The sequence below is a fragment of the Cibotium barometz genome, chromosome 31, assembly GCF_041138505.1.
Source record: "Cibotium barometz isolate CiBa-2024 chromosome 31, ASM4113850v1, whole genome shotgun sequence".
Lineage (NCBI taxonomy): Eukaryota > Viridiplantae > Streptophyta > Polypodiopsida > Cyatheales > Cibotiaceae > Cibotium > Cibotium barometz.
The window spans coordinates 27,498,581-27,522,945 of record NC_141076.1 but is presented as its reverse complement, the minus strand read 5'-3'; the positions used below and the strand labels follow the sequence as shown (position 1 = coordinate 27,522,945).

The following is a 24,365-nucleotide window of genomic DNA, read 5'->3' as shown; positions in this document are numbered from 1 at the left end:
CCCCAACCCACTATTTGCTACTTCCCTTAGTGCTAGGCTTCATTATGGCCGAGTTTGCCCTGCATCTGCGGAGGGTTGACAGAAACTCAGTATGAAGGGCTTTGTGTGAATATATGCTCTTATGTGTGTGTGTGTGTGAGAGAGAGAGAGAGAGAGAGAGAGAGAGCATATCTTGATACAGAGTTCTACACCCACTATTGGGCACTGATGACGTTAGTGGGGATGTGGTATCTAGTCCATACTATGCATAATGGAGTTGATGGTTACATAGTCTTGTGGGTTGACTACCATGAGTATATAACATGCATGTTCCTAAAAGGTAAATTTGGGCATGTTTCTGGATTCATCTAGGTATATAATTCAGCCGTATTAGCGGACATGCAGATTTCACATTGTGAAGTTTCGTTCGAGTTGCGGCCAGTTGATATTGTGCTTATTCTTTCTATCTTTAGTGGTACATTTGCTCTATCAACTACTTATTTGTTGTACTAATTCTTTCTATTTGCTACTTCCCTTAGTGCTAGGCTTCATTATGGGTGAGTCTGCCCTGCATCTCTGGAGGTTTGACAGAAACTCAGTACGAAGGGCTTTGTGTGAATATATGTGTGTGTGTGTGTTTGGAGTGAGTGTGTGAGAGCATATCTTGATACAGAGTTTTACACCCACTATTGGGCACTGATGACGTTAGTGGGGATGTCGTAGTATCGAGTCCATACTATGCATAATGGAGTTGATAGTTATATAGTGTTGTGGGTTGACTACCATGAGTATATAACATGCACGTTCCTAAAAGGTGAATTTGGGCATGTTCTTGGATTCATCAAGGTATATAATTCAGCCGTATTAGCGGACTTGCAGATTTCACATTGTGAAGTTTTCGTCCGAGTTGCGGCCAGTTGATATTGTGCTTATTCTTTCTATCTTTAGCGGTGCATTTGCCCTATCAACTACTTATTTGTTGTACTAATTCTTTCTATTTGCTACTTCCCTTAGTGCTAGGCTTCATTATGACTGAGTCTGCCCTGCATCTTCGGAGGTTTGACAGAAACTCAGTACGAAGGGCTTTGTGTGAATATATGCTCTTATGTGTGTGTGTGTGGAGCGCGTGTGTGAGAGCATATCTTGATATAGAGTTCTACACCCACTATTGGGCACTGATGACGTTAGTGGTGATGTCGTAGTATCTAGTCCATACTATGCATAATGGAGTTGATAGTTATATAGTCTTGTGGCTTGACTACCATGAGTATCGTTCCTAAAAGGTGAATTTTGGCATGTTCTTGGATTCATCTAGGTATATAATTCAGCCGTATTAGTGGACTTGCAGATTTCACATTGTGAAGTTTTCGTCCGAGTTGTGGCCAATTGATATTGTGCTTATTCTTTCTATCTTTAGCGGTACGTTTGTCCTATCAACTACTTATTTGTTGTACTAATTCTTTCTATTTGCTACTTCCCTTAGTGCTAGGCTTCATTATGGTTGAGTCTGCCTTGCATCTCCGGAGGTTTGACAGAAACTCAGTGTGAAGGGCTTTGTGTGAATATATGCTCTTATGTGTGTGTGTGTGCGCGCGCGCGCGTGTGAGAGCATATCTTGATACAGAGTTCTATACCCACTATTGGGCACTGATGACATTAGTGGGGATGTCGTAGTATCTAGTCCATACTATGCATAATGGAGTTGATAGTTATATGGTCTTCTGGGTTGACAACCATGAGTATATAACATGCATGTTCCTAAAAGGTGAATTTGGACATGTTCTTGGATTCATCTAGGTATATAATACAGTGCCACATGGCAACGTGAGGAGTAGGAGGGCAAGAATTCATTTCAGCACCCCCTTTGGATGCTAAACCCCATGTTGAGCAGGAGCCGATGAGGCTTTGATACCATGAAAGAACGCGGAACCGCAGAGTACCACGCGCAGAGTCGAGGTGCAACACACGGACGGAGGCCAACAACCGCCGTTTACCCCCCCCCCCCCCCCCCAAAAAAAAAAACCCGGAAATTTCGTGAAACATCATAAAGGTGGGGGATGAGGGGAGACCAAGAGCTATTTAGCCCTATATAGAGGAGTCAATTAGACCCAACCCACTATGTAGGATAATACACTGCCACATGGCAGCGTGTCGGGGGCTTCTACTATTTATCTAACATTTTATTGTATTTCTCCTATTTATTTGTCCTGTGAGCAGTCGGCCAGCTCACTGAGGCACTATATAAGGAGTTCCCCTTTATTCACTTCTTCATCCAATCCACTTGCACATAGTTCAACATCCAGTTGCTGGCCATTGCCATTGTAAAGCTTTACTGCTGTCATAAAAGGTGATCTTGTCCAACTCTCTCTATCTCCTTTGCACTCTCTCATATGTTTACTGTTTATGCTTCCGCTTGTGCTTTCTCCTTCATGGCATCATACTCTTAGGTCCAGGCTGCTCCAAACCCTGCAAATCTGCCCACTTCTGCTGTGCGTTTTGCCTCCATCACTTCTCCAGCTGTAGATCAGTCCATACAGTTGCTGCATTTTCAGTATCTTGCTGCCTTTCTGGTCCAGCCCACTTCTGGTGCTATCAGCCAGCCCTACAAGCTGTGTTTTGCTCCTCAGAGGCAGATCTTGTAGTGTTTTGGCTGCGTTTTCACCTACAGAGGTTATCCGGCCAGTTTTGGTGGCTGCGTTTTCTTCTACAGAGGCAAACAATGGAGTTGTGGCTGTGTTTTCTGCACCGGCATAGATTTGGTGAGTTCTCTTGCATGTGGAGTTGCCAGACAAGTGGCTGTACATTTTCTTTTTCCTCCATGAGTCCTTACCCTTCCCGTAGGCGGTTCCCGATGGATCTTGGACTGTTTTGCTGCTGTCCCGCCTCTTTCTCTCTACGGTTTGAGAGGGGGCTGATTGTTCCTGGTGCGTCGCTTCGTTGGAAAGCACTTGAGAGAAGTGTTTGAGAGCTGAGATTTGTTCTTTGCTGCTGTGGATATGGCTCCCCCTTGTACCAAGGAGGTCTCACCAGCAGTGCAAACTCTCTCCAATGCTCATCAGGTATGGTCAAAGTTGGAGGATCTCTTTGCACGAGATTCATTGATGAGGGCAGTTACCTTGCAGGGGCAGCTCTACGGTTTGTTATTTCCTGAAGGCAATTCCATGCAATCTTTTCTCATGAAGGTGAAGGTTATCCATGACCAATTACTGGCTATGGGTGCTGCTTTGTCCTCTTCTCAGCTGGCTGCTCTTATCCTCACCAAGCTTCCTCTGGACTATGATGTTATTTCTCGATCTTTGCGGTGCCAGGTCACATCCCTTCAGTTGGATTTTGATGATCTTAGCTTCCTACTTTGGGAGGAGGAATCCGTTCTCATCTCACAGGGTAAGTTGAAGGTGTCAGTCAACAGTTCTGACTAGGCACTTTCCTTAGTTCAAAAGAAAGGTCGGAGTCGCTGTTTCTCTTGCGGGAAAAGAGGACATCTGTCCAAGGATTGTTTGTCCAAGAAGAAGGACAAGACCAAGGGCAAGGCTTCATCTCAACGAAAAGGCAAAGACACGACATAGGATAGTGATACATATTCTAGTACCACTTCTAGGGCTCCCAGGGCGCTTCCAGCTCAGGAGACCCCAGATGGTGTGCTTCTCTAGTACACATGCAATTTTCCCCCATGTGCTTCCAGCCAGAAGAGGTTTGTGGGCGAGAGAGGGTGCTGATTACATACTGGTACATGGGGACCGTGATTCAGAGTTCCAAGCATTAGACATTTGGCAGGACATGGTTATCTTTGGTACAGCCATAGTGGTTAAGTACTTTAGGTACAATGCGGTATGGTACGTGTATGGTACAAGTACATAAAGTACGCATCAAGATAAGTACTTTAAGTATGCTCATGTTTTTTACTATATATATATATATATATATATATATATATATATATATATATATATATATATATATATATATATATATATATATATATATATATATATATATATATATATATATATATATATATAGCATCCATACAAAAATAGCATGAAAGACAATGGTAATGCTAAAATGAAAACTAATCTATTAACTACTCAGCAATGACCACTGGCTAAAATAATTAAAAAACAGGCCAAATAAGTGTTGTACATTGAACCTCATATTTGGTACACAGACCTTATCCGTACGAGGTACGGTATGTATGGAGTGGTACGGAAAGTACTGAAGATACACATCAGATGAGTACGGGTACGGAATGCAACTATGGGTACAGCAGAGATTATGAACTAGATCTGTTCCAAGTTCATTGTTCGAGGTTTTTGGGACGTGATGTGTTCCGTCCACTGTTGGGGATTATGGGCGCGGTGTGTCCAGCAGCTCATCATCTATTTTTGGAGTTCACTGCACACTTGTGTAGGAATTCGTGGCCAAGCAAAGTTCCTTGCTGTTCGTTGTGGCATCTTGTTTCGAGGAAACAGGTTGGTGGGTGCTCTCTCCGAGGTGATTCCAGTATTCGTGGTGCTGGAGGGTCCATGGTTGCATCTTCATCGACTTATCTTCTTCCGACTCTTGCACACTATGAGTTGCAGAGGGGGTGTTAGAATTGTGCATCTCAGTGTTTTGGGGCTTCTACTATTTATCTGATATTTTATTGTATTTCTCCTATTTATTTGTCCTGTGAGGAGTTGGCCAGCTCACTGAGGCACTATATAAGGAGTTCCCCTTTATTCACTTCTTCATCCAATCCACTGGCACATAGTTCAACATCCAGTTGTTGGCCATTGCCATTGTAAAGCTTTACTGCTGTTATAAAAGGTGATCTTGTCCAACTCTCTCTATCTCCTTTGCACTCTCTCATATGTTTACTGTTTATGCTTCCGCTTGTGCTTTCTCCTTAAAGTAGAAGGGCAAGAATTAATTCCAACGTTGCTTGTGTTCGAAGCTCAAACTCCCATAGCTGCAATTCATGTAAAGCATGGGACTGCTACGTTAACTCCGCAATGGAGGTAGCCAAGGTAGAGATATGGGAAGGGATCAGGGTGAGAAGTGGCGAGAGAGGGGGGGGGATGGGTGAAGAGGAATCTGGAAGAGGTAGCCGCTTCTCCAAGGCTTGAATCAAAGCCTTTTGCCCAAGCAGTTGTTTCCCCTATTGCGTCATGATACACATAAACTACTGGAACATTGCTTCCCCTTGGTCTCCACTGATTTCATTGCTATAGAAGTAGCAGTCTCTTCTGGGATCCAGTGTTCTCTCTCATCGTTAGAGTTCGCCATAGTGGGAGTGGTCAAGTTTTTCCATGACCGCTAATAAACCATCCGCTATGTGTGTGGGAGACGTTTCCGGTCTCCAATACCCTCTAGGCTCTGAAGGGCCCCCACCACGTATGGTGTATTTGCTTTATTGAATGAGTAGAATGATAGAATCATGGTTGTAAATAGCGTGGACTGAAGTGACCTTGAATGTCTTCCCTTGGCTCAGATTGCTTTCAGCCTGAAGATGATCTACACCTTCCACCTAGCTTTGGCCCTTTACTTGGCTTGTCTACAGCCCTTTGACTCTCAGCACTGGTAGATTATGAGATGATTTCCCCCAATTGCTGCCCATCACTTATATAGACTGGTCGGTTTGCTCATGAGGCTGTCAGCCTGTTTCATCGGCCCACGACTAGCAAAATACTCATTAAATGCTGAGAACTTGCCCTCTATGAGCCCTTTGAAGCTGGCCAATAGGTCTTCATGGGGTCCACCAATGCTGTCCCAAGTGCCTAAGGGGTGGCGTAAGGCCTAGGTGTCTCTTGGACAGCCCTTCCATGGTTGTCCTTGAGATAGATCCCTACAAGGTTCATCTTCTGACCTTGGTGCCCTGGAAGCCTAATAAATGCCCGATACACGGCTACATCATTCCAGAGGGTGACGGATGTGCGGGACATGCAGTGACCTCAGCACACCTGACCATGATGCTCTACAGTGGATCCTTGTCTGACTTGTCTTGGACAGGGCTCACAAAGAGCCAGTTACCACTCTAAGACTTGCATGTGCTGTACAGATATGGCCACGTGGTATCCAAGTGCAGGATGCACGTGACAACTGATGCTCTTAGGTGTAAGACCACCATTCAGACCTTGCAAGATCTATTGTGCTTGAGATTCAAGGCAAAGAGTATGAAGGCATAGTATGTAGATTCTCTAGAATTCGGGACTCAGTATAACTTGACCCTCAGTTTAGAACTAGACCACTATACAATTCAAGATGGCTAGTGGTTCTACAAAAACCGGCTATGTGTGCGGGAGAAAAGACGAGCGCTTCTTCACAATGCCCATGCCCATGATTCTCTTGTTAGGGGTCATTGGGTATCAACACGACCTTGGAGAAGTTAGAGCGATTGTTTTATTTGCCAAAAATGAGAAGGGATGTCTACCAGTATGTTGAGTCATGTCGGATTTGCTAGAAAGTGAAGGTTCTGCACTCGAAGGAGGTTGGGTTGTTGCTTCAGCCTTTGCTTGTTCTAAGGGGCCTTATCAGGTTATTAGCATGGACTTTGTTGGCCCTCTTCTAGTAGCTGTTGAAACTAGGAATACACAATGTATGACCATTGTTGACCAGTTCTATAAGTTTTGCATGCTCATTCCTTCCACAATTGAAGACATTGCTTGGCTCTTCATCTGACTTTGGTACCCCGTTTGTGGTTTACCATGGACAATCACGCTAGAAATGGAGAATTATTTGATAACTTTGGGACTAAGTTATAGTTGTCCAGTGCATGTCATCCATAGATAGATGGTCAGACAAAGATTTATAATCAACTGGCCTTTGATGTTCGCAAATCATATTGCCACAACCAAGCTAAAAGGGGAACAGTATCTTCCTATGGTGTAGGCTATTTTGAATGACACTCATTCATTCAGTATTGGCGGGACTCCATATGAGGCAACATTTGGTCGACTTGGTCACCGTTTCTTCTCTCTTCTTATGAGGATGGTGTTGCCATCATTGGAGGCCATTTTTAGAGATTACTGAGGTTGTGAAGGAGCGCCTATCTAAAGCACAAGAAGCCTACAAGACAAGCCAACAAGTCTAGAAGAGATGTCAACTATAAGGAAGGGCATTGGGTGTTTCTCTGAATCATGAAGCAACAGTTGAAGCGTCTCAAGCTCTCTTTTCGAAGCTTTGGCCCATTTCCTATTTTGAAGAAGCTTAGTGATATCTCCATGAAGTTGAAGTAGCTAGACAGTTGGACAATGCATGATGTCTTCCACGTCTCATGGTTGAAGCCTTATGTTGGACCATCTTTGCAAGAGATTCCGGACACGCAATAGCTTGAAGTGGTCAATGAGGCAGAAGTTATCGAGCCCGAGCAGATTCTACTCCACAAGTGGCAGCATGGTTCTAGTCGAAGATTCAGATAGTTCTACACCAAGTTCAAAGACCGAGGCGCTCACGAAGCCATTTGGCTCGACTAGGAGTTTTTCCAGGAGTACCCACATATATTGGCGGATTACTTGGAAGCCATGCAATTGTTGCTAAGCTAGTATCATATGGCTCGGATTTGATATTCTCAGCTCATAGCGCTAGTCTTTTGTACCATGATGAGATTACATGGACACTGTTGTATCACTTTTGGTCTCATAGACCCATTGGGTCTTTTGAAGACGTTTAATATAACTTTCTTTCTTTCTCATATCAGTGGTCTAGGACTGTGATGCACGTTGTGGTCACATCCCAGTTACTAGTTACTGTGTTGCATGAATACCAATTCAATGTTCCAACTGGTATATATTCTTCCATGGAAAGAAATGCTTTTCATCTTTAATTTTACACGAAAGATTTAGTAGGTTGGGCAGAAATCGCTATCTTCTCCACCTAGCTCTTCTATGCTCCTAGGTTATATGCCTACAAATCCAATGTTCCTTGCCTTACAAAGATATCTTCTTACGCCTAGACACAAGAGAGTTGTGATGTGGCAGGGTACAGCTGGCTTGGGGGGGTGGAGAGAGAGAGAGAGAGAGAGAGAGAGAGAGAGAGAGAGAGAGCTTGTTCACCTTGATGGATTGAGTCTTGACTTTCTGTTTGTTCTTGGATTAGGATGATGGCCACTGTAATGAATGCAATCTTTTTACAAGCATCCATGGAGAGTATAGGAATACAAACTAGAGTACAAACAGCTTTCAGAATGTCAGAAGTTGCTGAGCCCTACATTAGGCGGAGGGCAATACGACATTTGGAAAAAGGTCGAGTGGTTATTTTTGGTGCTGGTACTGGCAACCCCTTTTTTACAACAGATACAGCTGCCGCTCTTCGAGCTGCAGAAAGTATGAAGCCATCTCGCTCGCTGTCCATGTCTCTCCCTCTCTCTCTCTTTCTCTCTCTATCACTACACACGCACACACACACACACACAGTGTGGAGATACATGTAGCTTGCTCAGATGTACACACGCACAGGCAACAGTACACACATGCGTGAGGTGTGGGGACGTCACTCCACTCAAAGAGGGTGGTAGGTGGGTGCACACTTGAGGATAGGTGGTGCATCCACACATGACATGCCTTTCCTTTTTAATTTTCCTTACTTTCTATGTTAATGTGCTGTACTCTCCATAATACGTCCTTGTATTTCTAGTTTCTTTTGTCGTTTTTGAAAGTTTCAGACCATTTCTCTGTGTGTGAAGATACAAAACAAAGGGCAATGCGAAATGAATAGATTTCTGTCTTGTAGTAAATGCAGAAGTTGTGTTGAAGGCAACGAACGTTGATGGAGTTTTTGAGAGTGACCCAAAGAACCACCCTCGTGCTACTTTATTGGATCATGTATCTTACAGGGAAGTCACATTGAAAGGTCTCTCTGTAATGGACATTACTGCTATAACTTTGTGCCAAGAAAACTGCATACCTGGTAAGCATCTATATTGCCCAGACCTGATTTTTTTATTTCTCAATGGCAAAAAAGGTAGTGGCTTCTCTTACCTCACACAAAAACATATTGTATGCTCCTATGACTGTGGGTCATGTATTCGAGCAGTTATATGTTATGTGAGTTGTAATATCGCCTGGTTTAAGGTTTTGATCGCTTTATGTGCATTTGCAGTGGTGGTATTCAATCTCCAAAAACGTGGGAATATTTCAAGGGCTGTAATGGGAGAGCGAATTGGGACCCTTATTGATCAGACAGGACGACAAGCTAGTACCTGCGCAGAAGTTGTTTCATGAATCACTAGAAATTGGTGGTTAGCTAAGTGGAAAAGGCATTAATTGTCTCCTCTAGTTGTATGCATAGAAACACATAATTTGGTTAAAGAACCAAGTGCATACACTTGCAGAGAATTAAGCTTATTTTAGAGTCTCCTGGGTGGCCCTTTTTGTTCCATGTAAGGGATGGATCCTTGAGGTTTAGGTGCTGTCTAGGGTTCTATGTGATTGTTAGCTCTGCTTTTTGTGGCCAGTTGTTCATTGCTGTGATTATATCGACCTATCCTCGAGTGAAGAATGCAGCTTGTAAATGATGCCTTACATGGTTTAAGTTACTTTATGGTTGCAATTCTTGAAGCAAATGAATCAATAGTTGAGCAATATTAATTTAAAGGCTTTTAATATCTTCAGTTGCCTGCTGCCCATGACTTGTTGAGAGGGAGTGGTGGTGGTGTTATGCATAAAGAGTAAACCTGTAATGCGGAGGATGTTGCGATGTTTGTGTAGGTGTTAGATGTGGTACAATCGATGTGTCCTCTTTTTCTACCTTGTTACTTGATGTCTAAGGCTTACATCTGTGAATGTTGGTCTTGTTCTTGGTCCCATATTTCGATTCAAATGCCAATGATTCAAAAAACATGTAGGCGCTGAATGGAACCAGCACATAGTGTAGTAGTGACACTAATGACTTAATTCACTTTGCACTTTTGGGTTGAGTTTGAGCTTAACTATCACATGCACCCATGCACTGAGGTGCAGTGTGACACACTAGCTCATCATCAATGCTATACTTGTATAGAAGTAGTACCTTTTTCAGGAACATTTGTCGTACCCCGTGACACCATTGTGATCCCTAGTCCAGGGACATGTTAGGCACGAACTACGTAGGTCATTCCAAGCTGTAGGTGGCAGGGTCTGTCACTTAACCCAATTGGAGAACAATCAAGCATATAAGTCAGCCTAACATTAGCAAGCATTTAGGTTAGCAGTGGTATTAAGGCTCTAGGCCAGCCCTTGGGAGCTAGCCTATGAGCCAAAAGGCTTGTGGGCACCATGAGCCACACCTAAGGGGCATACAATGGAGCTAAAGGGCCAGTCGACCAGCCCTACAGATGCTGAGTGTCAGTCGGCTGGGCTAGACAGCAGTCGGCCAGCAGTAAAGAACAGGCGCTTCACACGTGTGAGCAAAAACAGAGCGGTGACACGAAGTACTGCATTTTATGTCAGTCCTGGGTTTTCCTTCTGGCCGGCAGCAAGCAAGTGCACCGACCAGCTGCCTTGCTTCATATATAAGCAGCCCCTCAGTCCTTGTTCAAATGATCTAATAACTCATAGTATTGAGCAGTTTTCTTGCAGAAGTATGTGTGCCTAAAGATTCGTCTTTTGCATACATCATTCTCAGCCCAAGCACCTTAGTGCTTCAGTCCCAAGGCAGCCCGAAGCTTGCTTCAGCCTTCAGCCTTCAGTAGTGCATCTCCCTCAACAGATTTGAGTGTGCATAAGGCTCTCTGAAGTGGCTTCACAGTTGTCTTCAACCCGTTTGCTGGTTCAGCAGAGACGTTTGGTCTACATCGTCCTTACATTTGGCATTCTCTGTCAGTCATTCTCAGTAAGTTTTTTGCATTGTAAGAGTAGTTCTCCGAAGTACTAAAGCAAATACTCCTCCTTGGCGGGAGGGGGCCGTAAGTGGGTAGATTGGGACCCTATCTGGCATTCTGTTTGTTCAGCTCTCCCCTGTGAATAAACATAAAAGTGGATTGCTTCATGCTCACTAACTAAAGGTATAAAGGACATCCTTTGCACAAAATATCTTTATTTGTAGGGTCTGTTGGGTTGGGTGTAGGTTAGGCTTATGGCCAAATTCTAACCAGGCACGTGGTATGGTATGCCAGGCCTTGGGTGATGGTTTGGTCAAGTGTATGCACTCTTTGCATGGGTGGAAGATGGTTGGGATTCTTGTCGATAAACAGACCTTGATTAGGGTTTGATCACCCCTAAATGGACTCGGTGTGTCTTTTAAATAAGAGCCTCATTATTGCAGATAAGGATGGTGCTAATAAGTGCAATAAGGGAAATCGATTTTTGGGTGGCTGGAACGGAACCTAAATCTTGAAGTTTCACAGCTAGGACAACAAAACAATCCAAATAGACTTGGAAGTCTTTGAAGCAAAAAGAAATTCTCTTGTGGTATCAAGTGCAAGTCTTAATAGTGAGATCCTCACTGTCAACTTGGTAGGGTTGAACAGGGGGAATCCCTTCTCCAACGAGGGATTTGGGGGGTGGGGGGTGGGGGGTGGGTGAGTGGGTGGGTTGAGATAACTCCTCTTTGTGGGTGGGGGTTACAATTGTAGAGCCCCTTAAGTTTGAGTTCAAGGTGAAGTACTAGTGGTAAAAATGTAGTGCCGAGGCTGTGGGTATCATGTTCTCCCAACTTGAAGCAAATTTGGTCTACTACTCCCTTGTGATCATGAAACCTTTGATTTGCAAAAAACAAAGGTGTTGGTCATTCCTCAAAAGCATACCATGTCAAAGAGGTTTAGTGGACAAGGTGAAGTAATGGCTTGCTTGAAGAAAAATGGTTGGCGTAAATTTTGGAAGAAAGAGCAGGCTATTGGAGAGCTAAGATGTGGGACTAAGGGGGGAAGTCCATGAAAGCTTTTTGAAGGTTGTTCGATGGCCAAATTAGTCCTTTGAATAAAGTCTTTGAATAAATTGGTTTCCCATGTAAAATTTATTGTGGAGACAATAAATCGACGAGACTTATCCTGTTGAATGTTGCTTTTCTATACGTTGCCTTTAATTGTTGTTAAAAGCGAAGGGCTATGACTCGCTGGCCTTGGGGACTATAGACTTTGACACACTTTTACATACCATCAAATGCCTACGTAACATTTAAACATGAAACATGGCCACAACCTTGACATATTTTATTCATCACTTTCAAAAAAACATAGAAACTGGAAACATCCATTGAAAGCTGAAAATAGACCCTGTTGACGCCTTCCCCTTGGATCATTTTATTCCCAAGGAGTATTGAGGACTTACCCATAACTGGGGTTCTTGCTGGATTATATAGATACATAACCATAAACAAATGTACAATAGGGTTGTCCATCTCATATGCCCAAGAATCTATGCACATATAAAGTATTTATGTAGAAGCCAATATACTTGTCAAGGGTACTAATCTTCCCCAATGTCCAGGCCGTCCAACTCTTGGAGAAAAACTGCAAATATTCAGTAGCATAAATACCTCTCTATCTCTACCATAATAGAACCTTATGGGTGGGTATACAATTGATACAATCTTTATTACAATCGGTATAGGTACAGCAGGTACAGAGATTGGTGCAACCGAAGGTAAGATTCTTCATTTCGTGGTATATCTATACTTACTAGTTGTTACATGATATTCTTCATGCAACTTACATGACATATACATATAATAAAATTTCATTTCTAGCTAAAATTAAAAAATCAAATTTAGATTGATTTTTGAGGACTTTGCTTTGGCAAATATTTTGTCTAGACTTTCCCATTTCCCACGTGAAGATGTTTTCATCGTTATGTGATATACATATGTATCCAAAAACCCTAAGGTATTGATTTTGATAGTGTTTTTTTAATCATGCATTTTCATGTATTTTGTGCTTTTGTATCATATGGAATTTTTTTATCTCGCATCTATGAGACCCCAAAGGCTATCCTGCATGAGAAGGAATTTGATTTGATTTTCATTTGCCATGTGTTGAAACCCTACCCCTACAATCTTCCAATGGACATGATGTGAAGGTCTTGACAATTGCTCGATTTATAATTGTCTACCTAGTACAAGTTCAATACTTTGAAAGAATTTAAACAAGAAACCAACCTGGGTTGCACCCTATGTGTGAAAACAGCCCAGAAACTTGTTTTGCATGTGACCAAGCCCTATAAAGCTTTGTAAACAAAGCCACACACTAACTTTGAGTGTGAACAGTTTCTTCAGCAAAGGCAAGAGACTTTTATGTCATGAACCTTAGTTTCTAAGGTTTCTTGAGAAAAGGCAAGACACATTCTTGAGCAAAGGCTAGAGACTTTATGTCATAAACCTTAGTTTCTAAGGTTTCTTTACAAACATAGTATTTGCCACGTGGAGTAGATCTGCATGCTAATGAGCGTGTTTGATGCCTGGACTGCTAAGCACTGGAAGCAAAATATGCTTTCTACCTTTGCTGTTGCGCGCGCAGCAAAACTCAATGCAAAAAAGCACTAATGATAGCCCTATTACATCACTAATTTCCTTGCTAATTGAGAAGCTAATTAATACCTCTATCATGCTTTGATACCTACTTCAAAATCCAAGATCATCAAAATTAAGGCTGCTAAGCCTGGTTAAAAAGACTAATAATTGAAGATTAAGACAAACAAGAAATCAGGCAAAGTCAAGCTTTAAAATCATTTCTCAAATCAAAAGTGCAATTTATCATCATTTTATAAGGCCTTAGTCTCATCCTCATTTTCTCCAAAGTCTATTCATCCTTGTTACCTTCTTGACTTTGACGCTTGACTTATATGCACCTCTATCTATACAACTTTTTTTCTTTTCCATTTTCTAAAGTTTGTCTTTCACTAAGCTCTTTCACATTGATTGGTATAAATGTTCCCTAAGCTCTTTTACATTGATTTGTATAAATGAGCCTTTTGCTAAAGCAACCATAGAGTTGCAACTAAATGACAAACACAAATAAACAGAAGTCGACATGGTTCTTCACCGCCAACATCCTCACACTTTGTATTAAGCATCTTTACTTATATTGTAATTCCCATCATTTGACATTGTAAGTGCTCTTAAAACACTCCCAAGTCTTGTACATTAAGGTCATAATATAAGGAACTCCGCTAAAAGACCAAACACTTATAAAATCCTTGTAATTAGTCTCGTGAGTGCACTTATTTTCGGGCGGCCTAGTGAGAAAAGGCTTATGAAGTGTAAAAGTCAACTTCTCATATTGGAACTCATAATCCCCATTCATGCAATATAGTTTAGTGTTCTCACTACTCTCTCTATCTGTCATGTGTGTATGTGGTTAGGATAAGGGTTTGGGCATGCTTGCACTAATCGGCTTGTCTTCTCTTACTTCTCCTTCTCCTCCTCTCTACTCTCTTTCACTTGAGCGGTTAGGCATAGCATAGCGATCAGTTCATGTGAGGATTGCTGCTTTGAGCTTCATATGCGAGTTCCTCATATTATGACCTTGACGTACAAGACTTGGGAGAATCTTAAGGGACATTATAACACCAAATGAAAGAAATTATAATACAAGTAAAGATTCTCATTATGAAGCATGCTTACATTAGCGGTGAAGAACCATGTTAACCAAAAGTACTTAAGAATATTCTCATTTCTAATGTCAATCGCATCCTCATTGGATCAGTTGAAGAAGTTGGCTGAGGGAAGAAGGCAAGCTATGGCATAGTTATAATTGAAGATTACGATGGGTAATTTCTAGGTCATGATCCATAGATAGCTTTTGTCTCCGAAATATATCTTCACAACTCTTATGAAGATAAGATAGAGAAATGAATAGTGGTTTCGTTGTCCCTTTTCAAGAGATGGGGTGGGTATGTTAGTATGATAGTAAAAAAGAAGGCCTATGAGCCTCTACTTTGACTCCAATTCATCACCAACATAACCTTGCATTGGCCGATGTTTTTGTCACACGAAGAAGCCTCTACTACCCTGTTGGTACTGTCACCATCCGAAACAAAATGAACGACATTTTGTGGACCCACATACTCCAAAACCTCACTCCAAATCTCACATTCGATGCAAAAGTTATGAGTAAAAACGTGACTAGCTATCTATCCAAAATTGCACATACACATGAGTGTGTTCCACCACCTCATGTTGAAGGGTCCACCCACTTCCATAATTAACGGAGGCTTGGTGCATGAAGAACTTCTACATCACCTATCACTTTCCATGTCGCCTCAACAAGCTACCTATCGCCAAGATTACCCAAAGCTTCTACATAATATGCCATGCATCTTGTTGTGGATCGGTCCCAAATCATACCATTTAACCTCGCATGTCAGCTTCATGGCGTATCCTAGACCATCCACACCTTTCCATCCGACAGCATCTTCATCCCCACTGACTTGGATGATGCAAGGAAGCGGTCATCATTAGGAAGGGGGTATGTTAACATGGTACCACTGCTTAGGTTATAACATGGTTTCACTTGCCTGACCTACTGCAATTCACTTTGCCATCTTACCATATTGAATGGGAACTTGTCTTTTGTAAGACGACGCTGGAACATATAAAGCGGTCTTACCTTGTGCCTAATATTAAATAGGAAAAGTCTAAGGACTTAGTGTACATACTAGACTGGTACTAGAGGCTAGATCATTTTTTAAGTTTGACCTAGTGTAAAAACTAGTCACTCCTTGCAATAGTTTACTTATGACCTCTCCTCTTCCCTCTCCTTGCTTGCATGTATGCAATTAGATTCATGCATGCTAGATGGATGCTTGCTTCTTCCCTCTTCTTGCATGCAACTATTGGATTCATGCATGCTAGATGGATGCTTGTTTGCTTGAATAGGTTTGCTTGTAGGTTTCCCTCTTCCAATAGCTTCTTCTTTTTCCGCCTTTTATGAGAGAGAACCATCACGAAAGACCATCTCTTTTTGTCTCCATCTAGGCATAGAGAGCTCTCCTTTCACCCATTGGCACTTTGGTGTGACAACAGAGTGAGGTCGCTCTGACGGATGAGCTAGCGCATCCACATTGGGAAGTTGCAACTTGTGGCTCTAAGGCAAGACCCAACTATAAATGTTTCGTAAAGGCTAAGGTTGAACACCAAGCAAGGCTAGGAAACCTCACCAACCAAGAACCTATGCCATGTGCCAATAGTGGGCACCCGAGAATTTCTTAGAAGCTCACGGCCTCTATGACAAAAACTCTATCATTTGGGCTTCCATTTACACAAGCTGTGCAAAAATCTTCCCAAATGGTATGGCAAACGAAGGAAGTGCAAGAAGACCACTAGAATCTCCCCTCACAATTGGAGAAGACACTAGAACTTGCTTATGATGTGTAAGATAAGAAGGGCAAACAACAGTTGGATATGTTGCCTTGTACTCCTAAAAATTGAGCATCCTTCTTGAGAAACCTCATCAATCCTCACACGAGAGGAACCACAAGAAACCTCACCACCCCTCACGCGAGAGGAACCTGCATCACCAGAAGTCATCTGGCATGAAGGAAACCATTTCCCACATAAGCTCGCTACTTGCGACTTCTCAAGAGCCAATAGTGTATTAAAGATAATAACAATGCAGGCGGCTTGGAAAAGCTCCTCCGCCTCTCTTAGCAGTAATAAATAGAGAACATACGAGAGAGAGACGACACTTGTAACTACATTGCAAGCCTTTTAATAAGACAAATCCTGGCAAGCCTACACAGTCATGAAAACTCAATTAGTTAGTTGCTTCAATGCAACTAAGGCATCTGCGCTTCAAGGAAAAATATCAATGAAAGCAGTCAAAAAGTCGAAGAAAGTAGAAAATGCTGGACAATGAAGAAAGCAAAGCATGCTGAAGAGTTGGAGAGAAAAATAAAATTGAGTTAGAGAATCATTCCTCTGCACTTGAATAGCCTCGCAACTACCTTGCATCAGCATCGTCAACCAAGGTGTCAACTAATCATAATTCGCCACCTACACACACACACTCCACAGTTTCACAATGAGGTTCTACCACGCTAACTAAATCCTTAATTCATCTCTTCTCGAGGGAGGTTTTCATGCACCCTCTCTAGCCTTCTCTCTCTCTAGCTTATGTTCTCTTGCTATGTTTCTCTCTCTCTCTCTCTTCTTATCTTCTGTTCTCTTTCTCTCTCTCTCTTCTTATCTTGTGTTCTCTCTCTCTTTCTCTCTCTTTTTCCTCTTCTTTTCTCTTGCTCTCTTTGTCATATTATTCTTATTATTATTACTATTATTATTTGAAAATAAATAAATAAATAATTTTATCTTGAAGATTTTACTTTGTTTTTCTCGGATGATGACGTGACACACTCATGCCCATGTGATGATGTGGCGACATGATGACATAGCACACATAAGTCTACGTGATGTGGTGACGTGAGCCTACGTGATGATGTGGTGACATGAGCCTATGTGATGATGCGGCACATTATTTATTTAATTTTTTGGGGTAATGACATGTGGCGATGTGCCTATGCGATGATGTGAGTTTTTTTTGGGGTAATGGCATTGCAACGTGAGCCTACATGATAATGTGACACTTTTTTTGTAGTTTTTTTTTAAAATGACGTGGAAACGTGAACTTACGTTGATGATGTGGCACTTTTTGTAAGTTTTTTTTGGATGACATGGAAACATAGCCTACATGATGATGTGACACATGTGAGCATATGTGACACATGTGGATGTGCGTATGTGCTATGTACTCATAGATGCATGTGCATGTTTTTAATTTTTGGTTGTTTTAGTTTTGTTTTGAGTTTCAAGTTTTTTATCATTCTTGGCTATATGTATATGTAGAATTAATAGGAAGTGCTATATTACATATGTAAAATGGGCTTTTAAGACTTCGGGTTACCATGTGGCCTCACTGAAAAAAGGCAAAGAGTCACCCCATCAACGACAATGACATCATTGCTACCCACTTTTCTACCCACTTTTCTACCCACTTTTCTACCCACTTTGCTACCATCAACGACAAGAGCCTTGATGTCACTCCTGCCCACTTTGCTCGTACGCTTGATTGAGCTTTGTCTTTCATGTTCCAGTTTGTTGAGTTGGTGTTATGGCGTGGCGCACACGGGTGTTATGGGGTGATTTTTTTAACCCTTGGGGTGGCTCGACGATGCCATGAAAGTGTTTGTATGGCATTCTAGGGTTCAGCACCATGGGTGGCTCTTCATCTGGATCCACTGGGTGAGAATCCCACAATGAACATGTGTTTCAAGACCTCATAGCTGGCCTTTTCAAATGGGTTTGGTGATCTAAACCACTGGCCTACTTCGCCTTCAAGAAAAAGTTTCAATGAATAGATCTTAGTAGGATCATCATATCCGTCCCATGGCCTCACAAATTTGATCGAGCTTCTCTAGGTATTGAATAGGGTCTCTAGTTCCATCAAATTTAGTCATCCTTATTGAGATGTGGATTGGCTTGGTTTTGTGCAACTCCGAGTCTCTAGGTGATATGTTGGTTGCAACCCCCTTTTCTATTTCAAACACCATCCTAAGTATGTCTTCTGGATGTTCACGTGGTGGTGGAATGTAAGGGAGTGGCTGCACAAAACCCTCTGAGGTTTGGGATTTCTTTTCCCATGGGGTAGGGTTTTATGCTTTCCAACAGCACTTGTCCTCCGCTAGCCTGGCCTTGAGTTGTAGACTTCGATATGGCTAAGGAAACGTTCCGTGAATGCAAGCATGGATCCTAGACATTGGCTCTTTGCCCTTCCCAGTATTCCCTTTGTGTGATGAGTTAGTTTCGAACATTTTCTCTTTATCCTTCCCAGTGTTCCATGTTCCTCATCCAAATAGAGAAGAACTGGAACTTCGTAATGTGGTAAAGGCACTTCTATAATGAGCTCTTGTGGAGAGTGAGACTCATGCTTGGTACTGTGCACGCTTACTATTGGGTATACTGTGGTACTCTTCCCAAAGCTCTTTGCTTGAGGTGGATCCGAGAGGTCTCGCCTTCTTAACAAGGGAGCACTATGTTGAGTGTTGGTTGTTTGCTGGGACCAAAGGTCGGGTGATTTTGAGGAAGTGTAGTTTGAAATACTATACTTGACTATAATATCATTTCCAACATTTAGTCCAAATCGGCTTTGTATCAAGGGTTTCACTCTGGTGAAATGGTTCTAGTGCTTTGTAAAGTAGGTCAAATTGATTTTAGACACGTCTGTTCTACTTAAGCTATAAAAATAAGTTTTTTATTCTGTAAGATTTTTTTTTTGGGTTTTTCTAGGTTCACTGTGTTGACTCATGCCTCTAGGCTAATGTGTATTAACTCATACTTCTAGACTCATGCCTATAGGCTCATGTGTCTAGATTCACGTCTCTAAGCTCACATGTCCAGGGTCACATCTCTAAGCTCACATGTCTAGATTCATGTCTCTAAGCTCATGTGTCCAGCTGGGTTCACATCTCTAGGGTCACTTATGTAGGCTCACGCCCACAAGCTCACGTCTGTAGACTTACGTCTCTAGGCTCATGCCTTTTTCATATGAACTAGGCTCACATACTTTATTTTTATGAAACAGGCATACTTGGGGTACAAAATTTGATGTACTAGGCCTCTGACATGGTTTATGCTTTAATATCCCAATTATTGAAGTAGGCTCACATACTATATTTTTATGAAATGGGATACAAAATTTTATGTACAAGACCTATGACATGGTTGGTGTGCAATTATTGAGAGTAATAATTATGTTTTAATATCCCAATAATTACAAGGAAAATAATTTTCCTTGGAAATTATAGTAGCTGATACAAGTTGTATTACAAGAAAATTTTTAAAGGATATGAGTAGGTATATCCTTACAAGTCTCTAAGGAAATAATAATTGGTTGGTACAATGTTAGGTATCCCTACCTCTAGACTCGCATTTGGTGGACTCACGGCTTACGTGTCCAAACTCATGGCTCACATCTCCAGGCTCATGGCTCATGTCTCCAGACTCATGTGTGTTGACTCACGTCTTTTTTCATGGGACTAAGGGCTGCCTTCCTACTTGAGAGCTCGTTTAGCCTGATTTTTGAAGCTTTTTTAAGTTTTTTGGACTTGATAAAGAGCAATTAAGGATCCTAATTCTAGCTAATGTTTATTATGTAAGTAATTAAGTATTTTTTGATTGTTTTTTGTTGGTTCTACATGCTTCTAAGCTACCAATTTAAATAATGCATGAAAAATATAAAATACATGAACAAAAAATAAGGATCACTCTAATCCACACCTAATAGAGCTTAATGCTCATGTTTTCGGAGTCGATTCCACTCCTAATCACAATATTTAAGCTATTCCTTGGCTTAATGCAATAAAATGTAAGCCTTGTGGACTCGAAAATCATACAAATCACCAAGAAACCAAGCTTTTCTCCTTCCAAGATATGAGAATAGAATGTCCTAATGCAAATAAACTTCAAATCAACCAGAACTAACACATCCAAAGCTGCAAAATCATGTTTTTCAAAGTATGATCTCCTAATCAATACCGAGTGATATTGGGTAATCCCAATAGCTTGGAATGCATGGCTAGTTCCCAACAGCAGGTGGTGCCAAATATGTTCATGAGATTACCTTAGCCTTGTTGAAGCATGTGTTGTTGGGTCTTTTCTTAAAGCTGCAAACTACAACTTCTTAATGTGGGTGCGCTAGCTCGTCCGTCGCATCCTCACTTGATCACACCGGAGTGCTCCTTTGCCAATGAGATGAAGGGAGAGCTCTCTATGTCTAGATGAGGGCAAAAAGAGATGGTCCTTCGTGATGGTTCTCTCTCACAAAAAGGTTAGGAAAGAAGAACCTAATAGAAGAGAAAAACCTACAAGCAAACCTATTCATTGAAGCATCCATCTACCATGCTTGAATCCAATAGCATACAAGCAGTAAGAAGAGGAAAGAGAAGAACTCACAAGGAAACTTTTACAAGGGAATGATTGTGTATTGCTTATTGTAAAAAATGACTTATATACAAGTGACTAGTTTTCACACTAGGCTAACCAAACTTAAAAATAGTACAGCCTCTATTACTAGTCTTAAGTAAGCATGTACATTAAGTCCTTAGACTTTCCCTATTTGACACTACGCACAAAGTAAGGATACTTTATATACTCCAACACCATCTTACAGAAGGTAAGTGCTTGTTCAAGTGAGTAAGATGGCAAAGCACCTTACGATAGGTTGGGTGGGTGAAACCATGTTAACCTATGGTGCGGTTAACACTTGGCTTAATGCAATGAAATGTAAGCCTTGTGGACTCGAAAATCATACAAATCACCAAGAAACCAAGCTTTTCTACTTCCAAGATATGAGAATAGAATGCCCTAATGCAAATAAACTTCAAATTAACTAGAACTAACACATCCAAAGCTACAAAATCATGTTTTTCAAAGTATGATCTCCTAATCAATATCGAGTGATATTGGGTAATCCCAATAGCTTGGAATGCACGGCTAGTTCCCAACAGCAGGTGGTGCCAAATATGTTCATGAGATTACCTTAGCCTTGTTGAAGCATGTGTTGTTGGGTCTTTTCTTAAAGCTGCAAACTACAACTTCTTAATGTGGGTGCGCTAGCTCGTCCGTCGCATCCTCACTTGATCACACCGGAGTGCTCCTTTGCCAATGAGATGAAGGGAGAGCTCTCTATGTCTAGATGAGGACAAAAAGAGATGGTCCTTCGTGATGGTTCTCTCTCACAAAAAGGTTAGGGAAGAAGAACCTAATAGAAGAGAAAAACCTACAAGCAAACCTATTCAAAGAAGCATCCATCTACCATGCTTGAATCCAATAGCATACAAGCAAGTAAGAAGAGGAAAGAGAAGAACTCACAAGGAAACTTTTACAAGGGAATGATTGTGCATTGCTTATTGTAAAAAATGACTTATATACAAGTGACTAGTTTTCACACTAGGCTAACCAAACTTAAAAATAGTACAGCCTCTATTACTAGTCTTAAGTAAGCATGTACATTAAGTCCTTAGACTTTCCCTATTTGACACTACGCACAAAGTAAGGATACTTTATATATTCCAACACCATCTTACAGAAGGTAAGTGCTTGTTCAAGTGAGTAAGATGGCAAAGCACCTTACGATAGGTTGGGTGGGTGAAACCATGTTAACCTATGGTGCGGTTAACACTTGGGTTTCTCTTTGACTTCTTGGTGGCTTTTTTTAGGGATGAGGTACCATGATGGTCTTGGGAGCTATACTTGGGTGTTCCCTCATGCCCTTACATGAAACCTTTGAGCTCAAGCAATCAATTGGATACAGAATGCCATTGCCTCCTTTGAGCTTGAGGTTGTTGTATCCTTGGTATTTTTGGCCTTTGATGGTTCTCCTGAGGGGTTTGGCAAGAGTGAGGACATGTAGAACTCTTTGGTAGCCATACATGAGTCCTACCCTCATAGTAACCTTGGGCTTGGAGTAGTCAATCAAGAATCAACCACTATTGCAAGATTGGCTTGGCATGGGAGTTACCTTTCTAGGAGTGCCTCTTGGTTCTCTTTGATGGCCTCTTTGGGATATAGAGTTTAGTAAAGCCATTATAATAAACTAATAGCCTTGGGTAATGAGCAAGTTATTGGGCAACCATCATTGATTTTCTTGGTAATGGCATGAGCTTGGGCTCAATGGAAGTCGAAGAAGGGCTCTCGATGGGTGATGCTTTGATTTTGAGGAAATAGCACGATGCAGCTCGGCATTAGGGTCTCGCCCCCCATTCTAATATGGGGAAGTCTCTCCATCCATCACCTACCCAGCTAGGAAAAATGAACCAACACTAATTTTAGCACCACGGCAAAGGCAACAATGAAAATTAGGCATAGTGGCTATGGTGCTGCGGACTGTGAGAGTAGGAGGCGTGGAAACAAAAATAGTTCTGGATTCGAGCAATAGCACTAGCTATGGCGACGGAAAACATGTAGGGCTAGCAGGGCTGTGTGCAGCAGAGGAGGCAAGGGGTCAATTTGAAGCAAGCAGCTATGGCAACGATTAGGTGAATTGTTGGGGTAGTCTAGCAGGTGCCATCGATTCTCTCTCTCTCTCTCTCTCTCTGGCAAAAATCATTCTTTTAAAAACCCTAGTCCCTGGCATTGCAGCAATTGCTTGCTGTTTGACGAGAGCATTAATAACAAGCAACAATCCCTAAGATACTAGAGATCATGTAGTGATTGGGGCATTCTTTGGTTTTTATGAAAGCAGTCCCATCTTAGGGAGGCATTGGTACCTCTCTTTTCTCATATCACATTCAGGTCAGTTGAAAAACAGCGTCATTATTTGCCTAGATTTCATACATGATTGGATAAACTTTCCCTGTAGTGTATATGGTCTTTCAGAGTACGAGAGATTTGTGGGCATCTCGTTACTATGTTTAACGTTTACTTCTTCAAGAAACCAAGGCACATATTCTCTTTATTTATGTTCATGGAATATGACCTTGGCAAGCTTGATATGCTAACATTAGAGTGGGCACTCATGTTGGAGAGGGGTGTCACCTATGGTGGGCATGCAAATGTAGTGGGCGAGGGCACAGAGTGGACTTGATTTTTCATGGGCGGGTGCAGAGGGGGCAAACCTGAGTGCTTGGGTCATAAGCAGGCGAAGTTAAAAAGGGCCAGGAGGGGGCTAACTGCTTTTGGGTAAAGTCTTTATTTTCATACCAAGACAAAGCTGGTTTTAGGAGGTGAGATGTGAATGTTCTTTGAGATGCATAGCCCATTCTAGCCCCAATGCTGTGCACGCTTTAAAAGCAATCTCAAAGAACAATTTCAACAACGGCTCACTACAACCTACATTGGACACATGAAAAAGGTGCACACACCATGTGTTTATGGCTTTCCTGATTACAAATGTATGAATTTCAAGATGAGATGGATCATGGGGACTTGGGAGAAGAGGATGAAGAGAGCATAAGGATGTGGAAAAGGCAACAATTTGAAACGTGTGTGTATAAGAATTGCAGACTTGGGAAAAGGGGAAAAGGCCAATTTTCAATGCATGAAAAGTGAATGAAAGCGGATGAATGGTTAGAAGATGTGCAAAGAAGAGACTTTGAAGACTTCGTGAGGAGTGGAGAGGTTCAGCATATGAATACAGATGTCATGTGCAAAATCAAACAACAGGCTAGAGGTTCGGAAAAGATCATGCAGATCTCACTATGTTATTGTGCAGCTTTATTTCCATGAATCAAACCGCATGGAAAAGGTGAACAATTCGTAGAGCAGCAGAAAGTGAGGCTGATATATCACTCAACAAGCTTGAGACAACAAAGTGTTGATATGTGCGGTGATTAGATTGGGGTGTACACTAAGCAACCTGGGAGTGTTAAAAGGGCCATCATACCCATGTTTCATTTCAAGTACATGGTTGTGGATGTTATTTTTGCAAATATGTAAGTGCTTTAACATTTGAAAAATCTCAGGCAATGTAAAAACAAATCCCCATATAAAGTGACAATGTACTGAAG

At 41.7% G+C, this 24,365-nt stretch overlaps 1 protein-coding gene across 1 annotated transcript in view; it reads left to right on the top strand.

Annotated features, from left to right (window-relative positions):
- Positions 1-9,548, top strand: part of LOC147620689 (uncharacterized) — a 29,430-nt gene extending 19,882 nt beyond the window's left edge. Inside the window, exons 5-7 of the mRNA XM_086824959.1 lie at positions 8,053-8,279; positions 8,686-8,862; positions 9,055-9,548. Coding sequence (XP_086681085.1) covers positions 8,053-8,279; positions 8,686-8,862; positions 9,055-9,176 — 526 coding nt within the window. The 3' untranslated portion in view covers positions 9,177-9,548. The remainder of the gene's footprint in view (positions 1-8,052; positions 8,280-8,685; positions 8,863-9,054) is intronic.
- Positions 9,549-24,365: the final 14,817 nt, after the last annotated feature.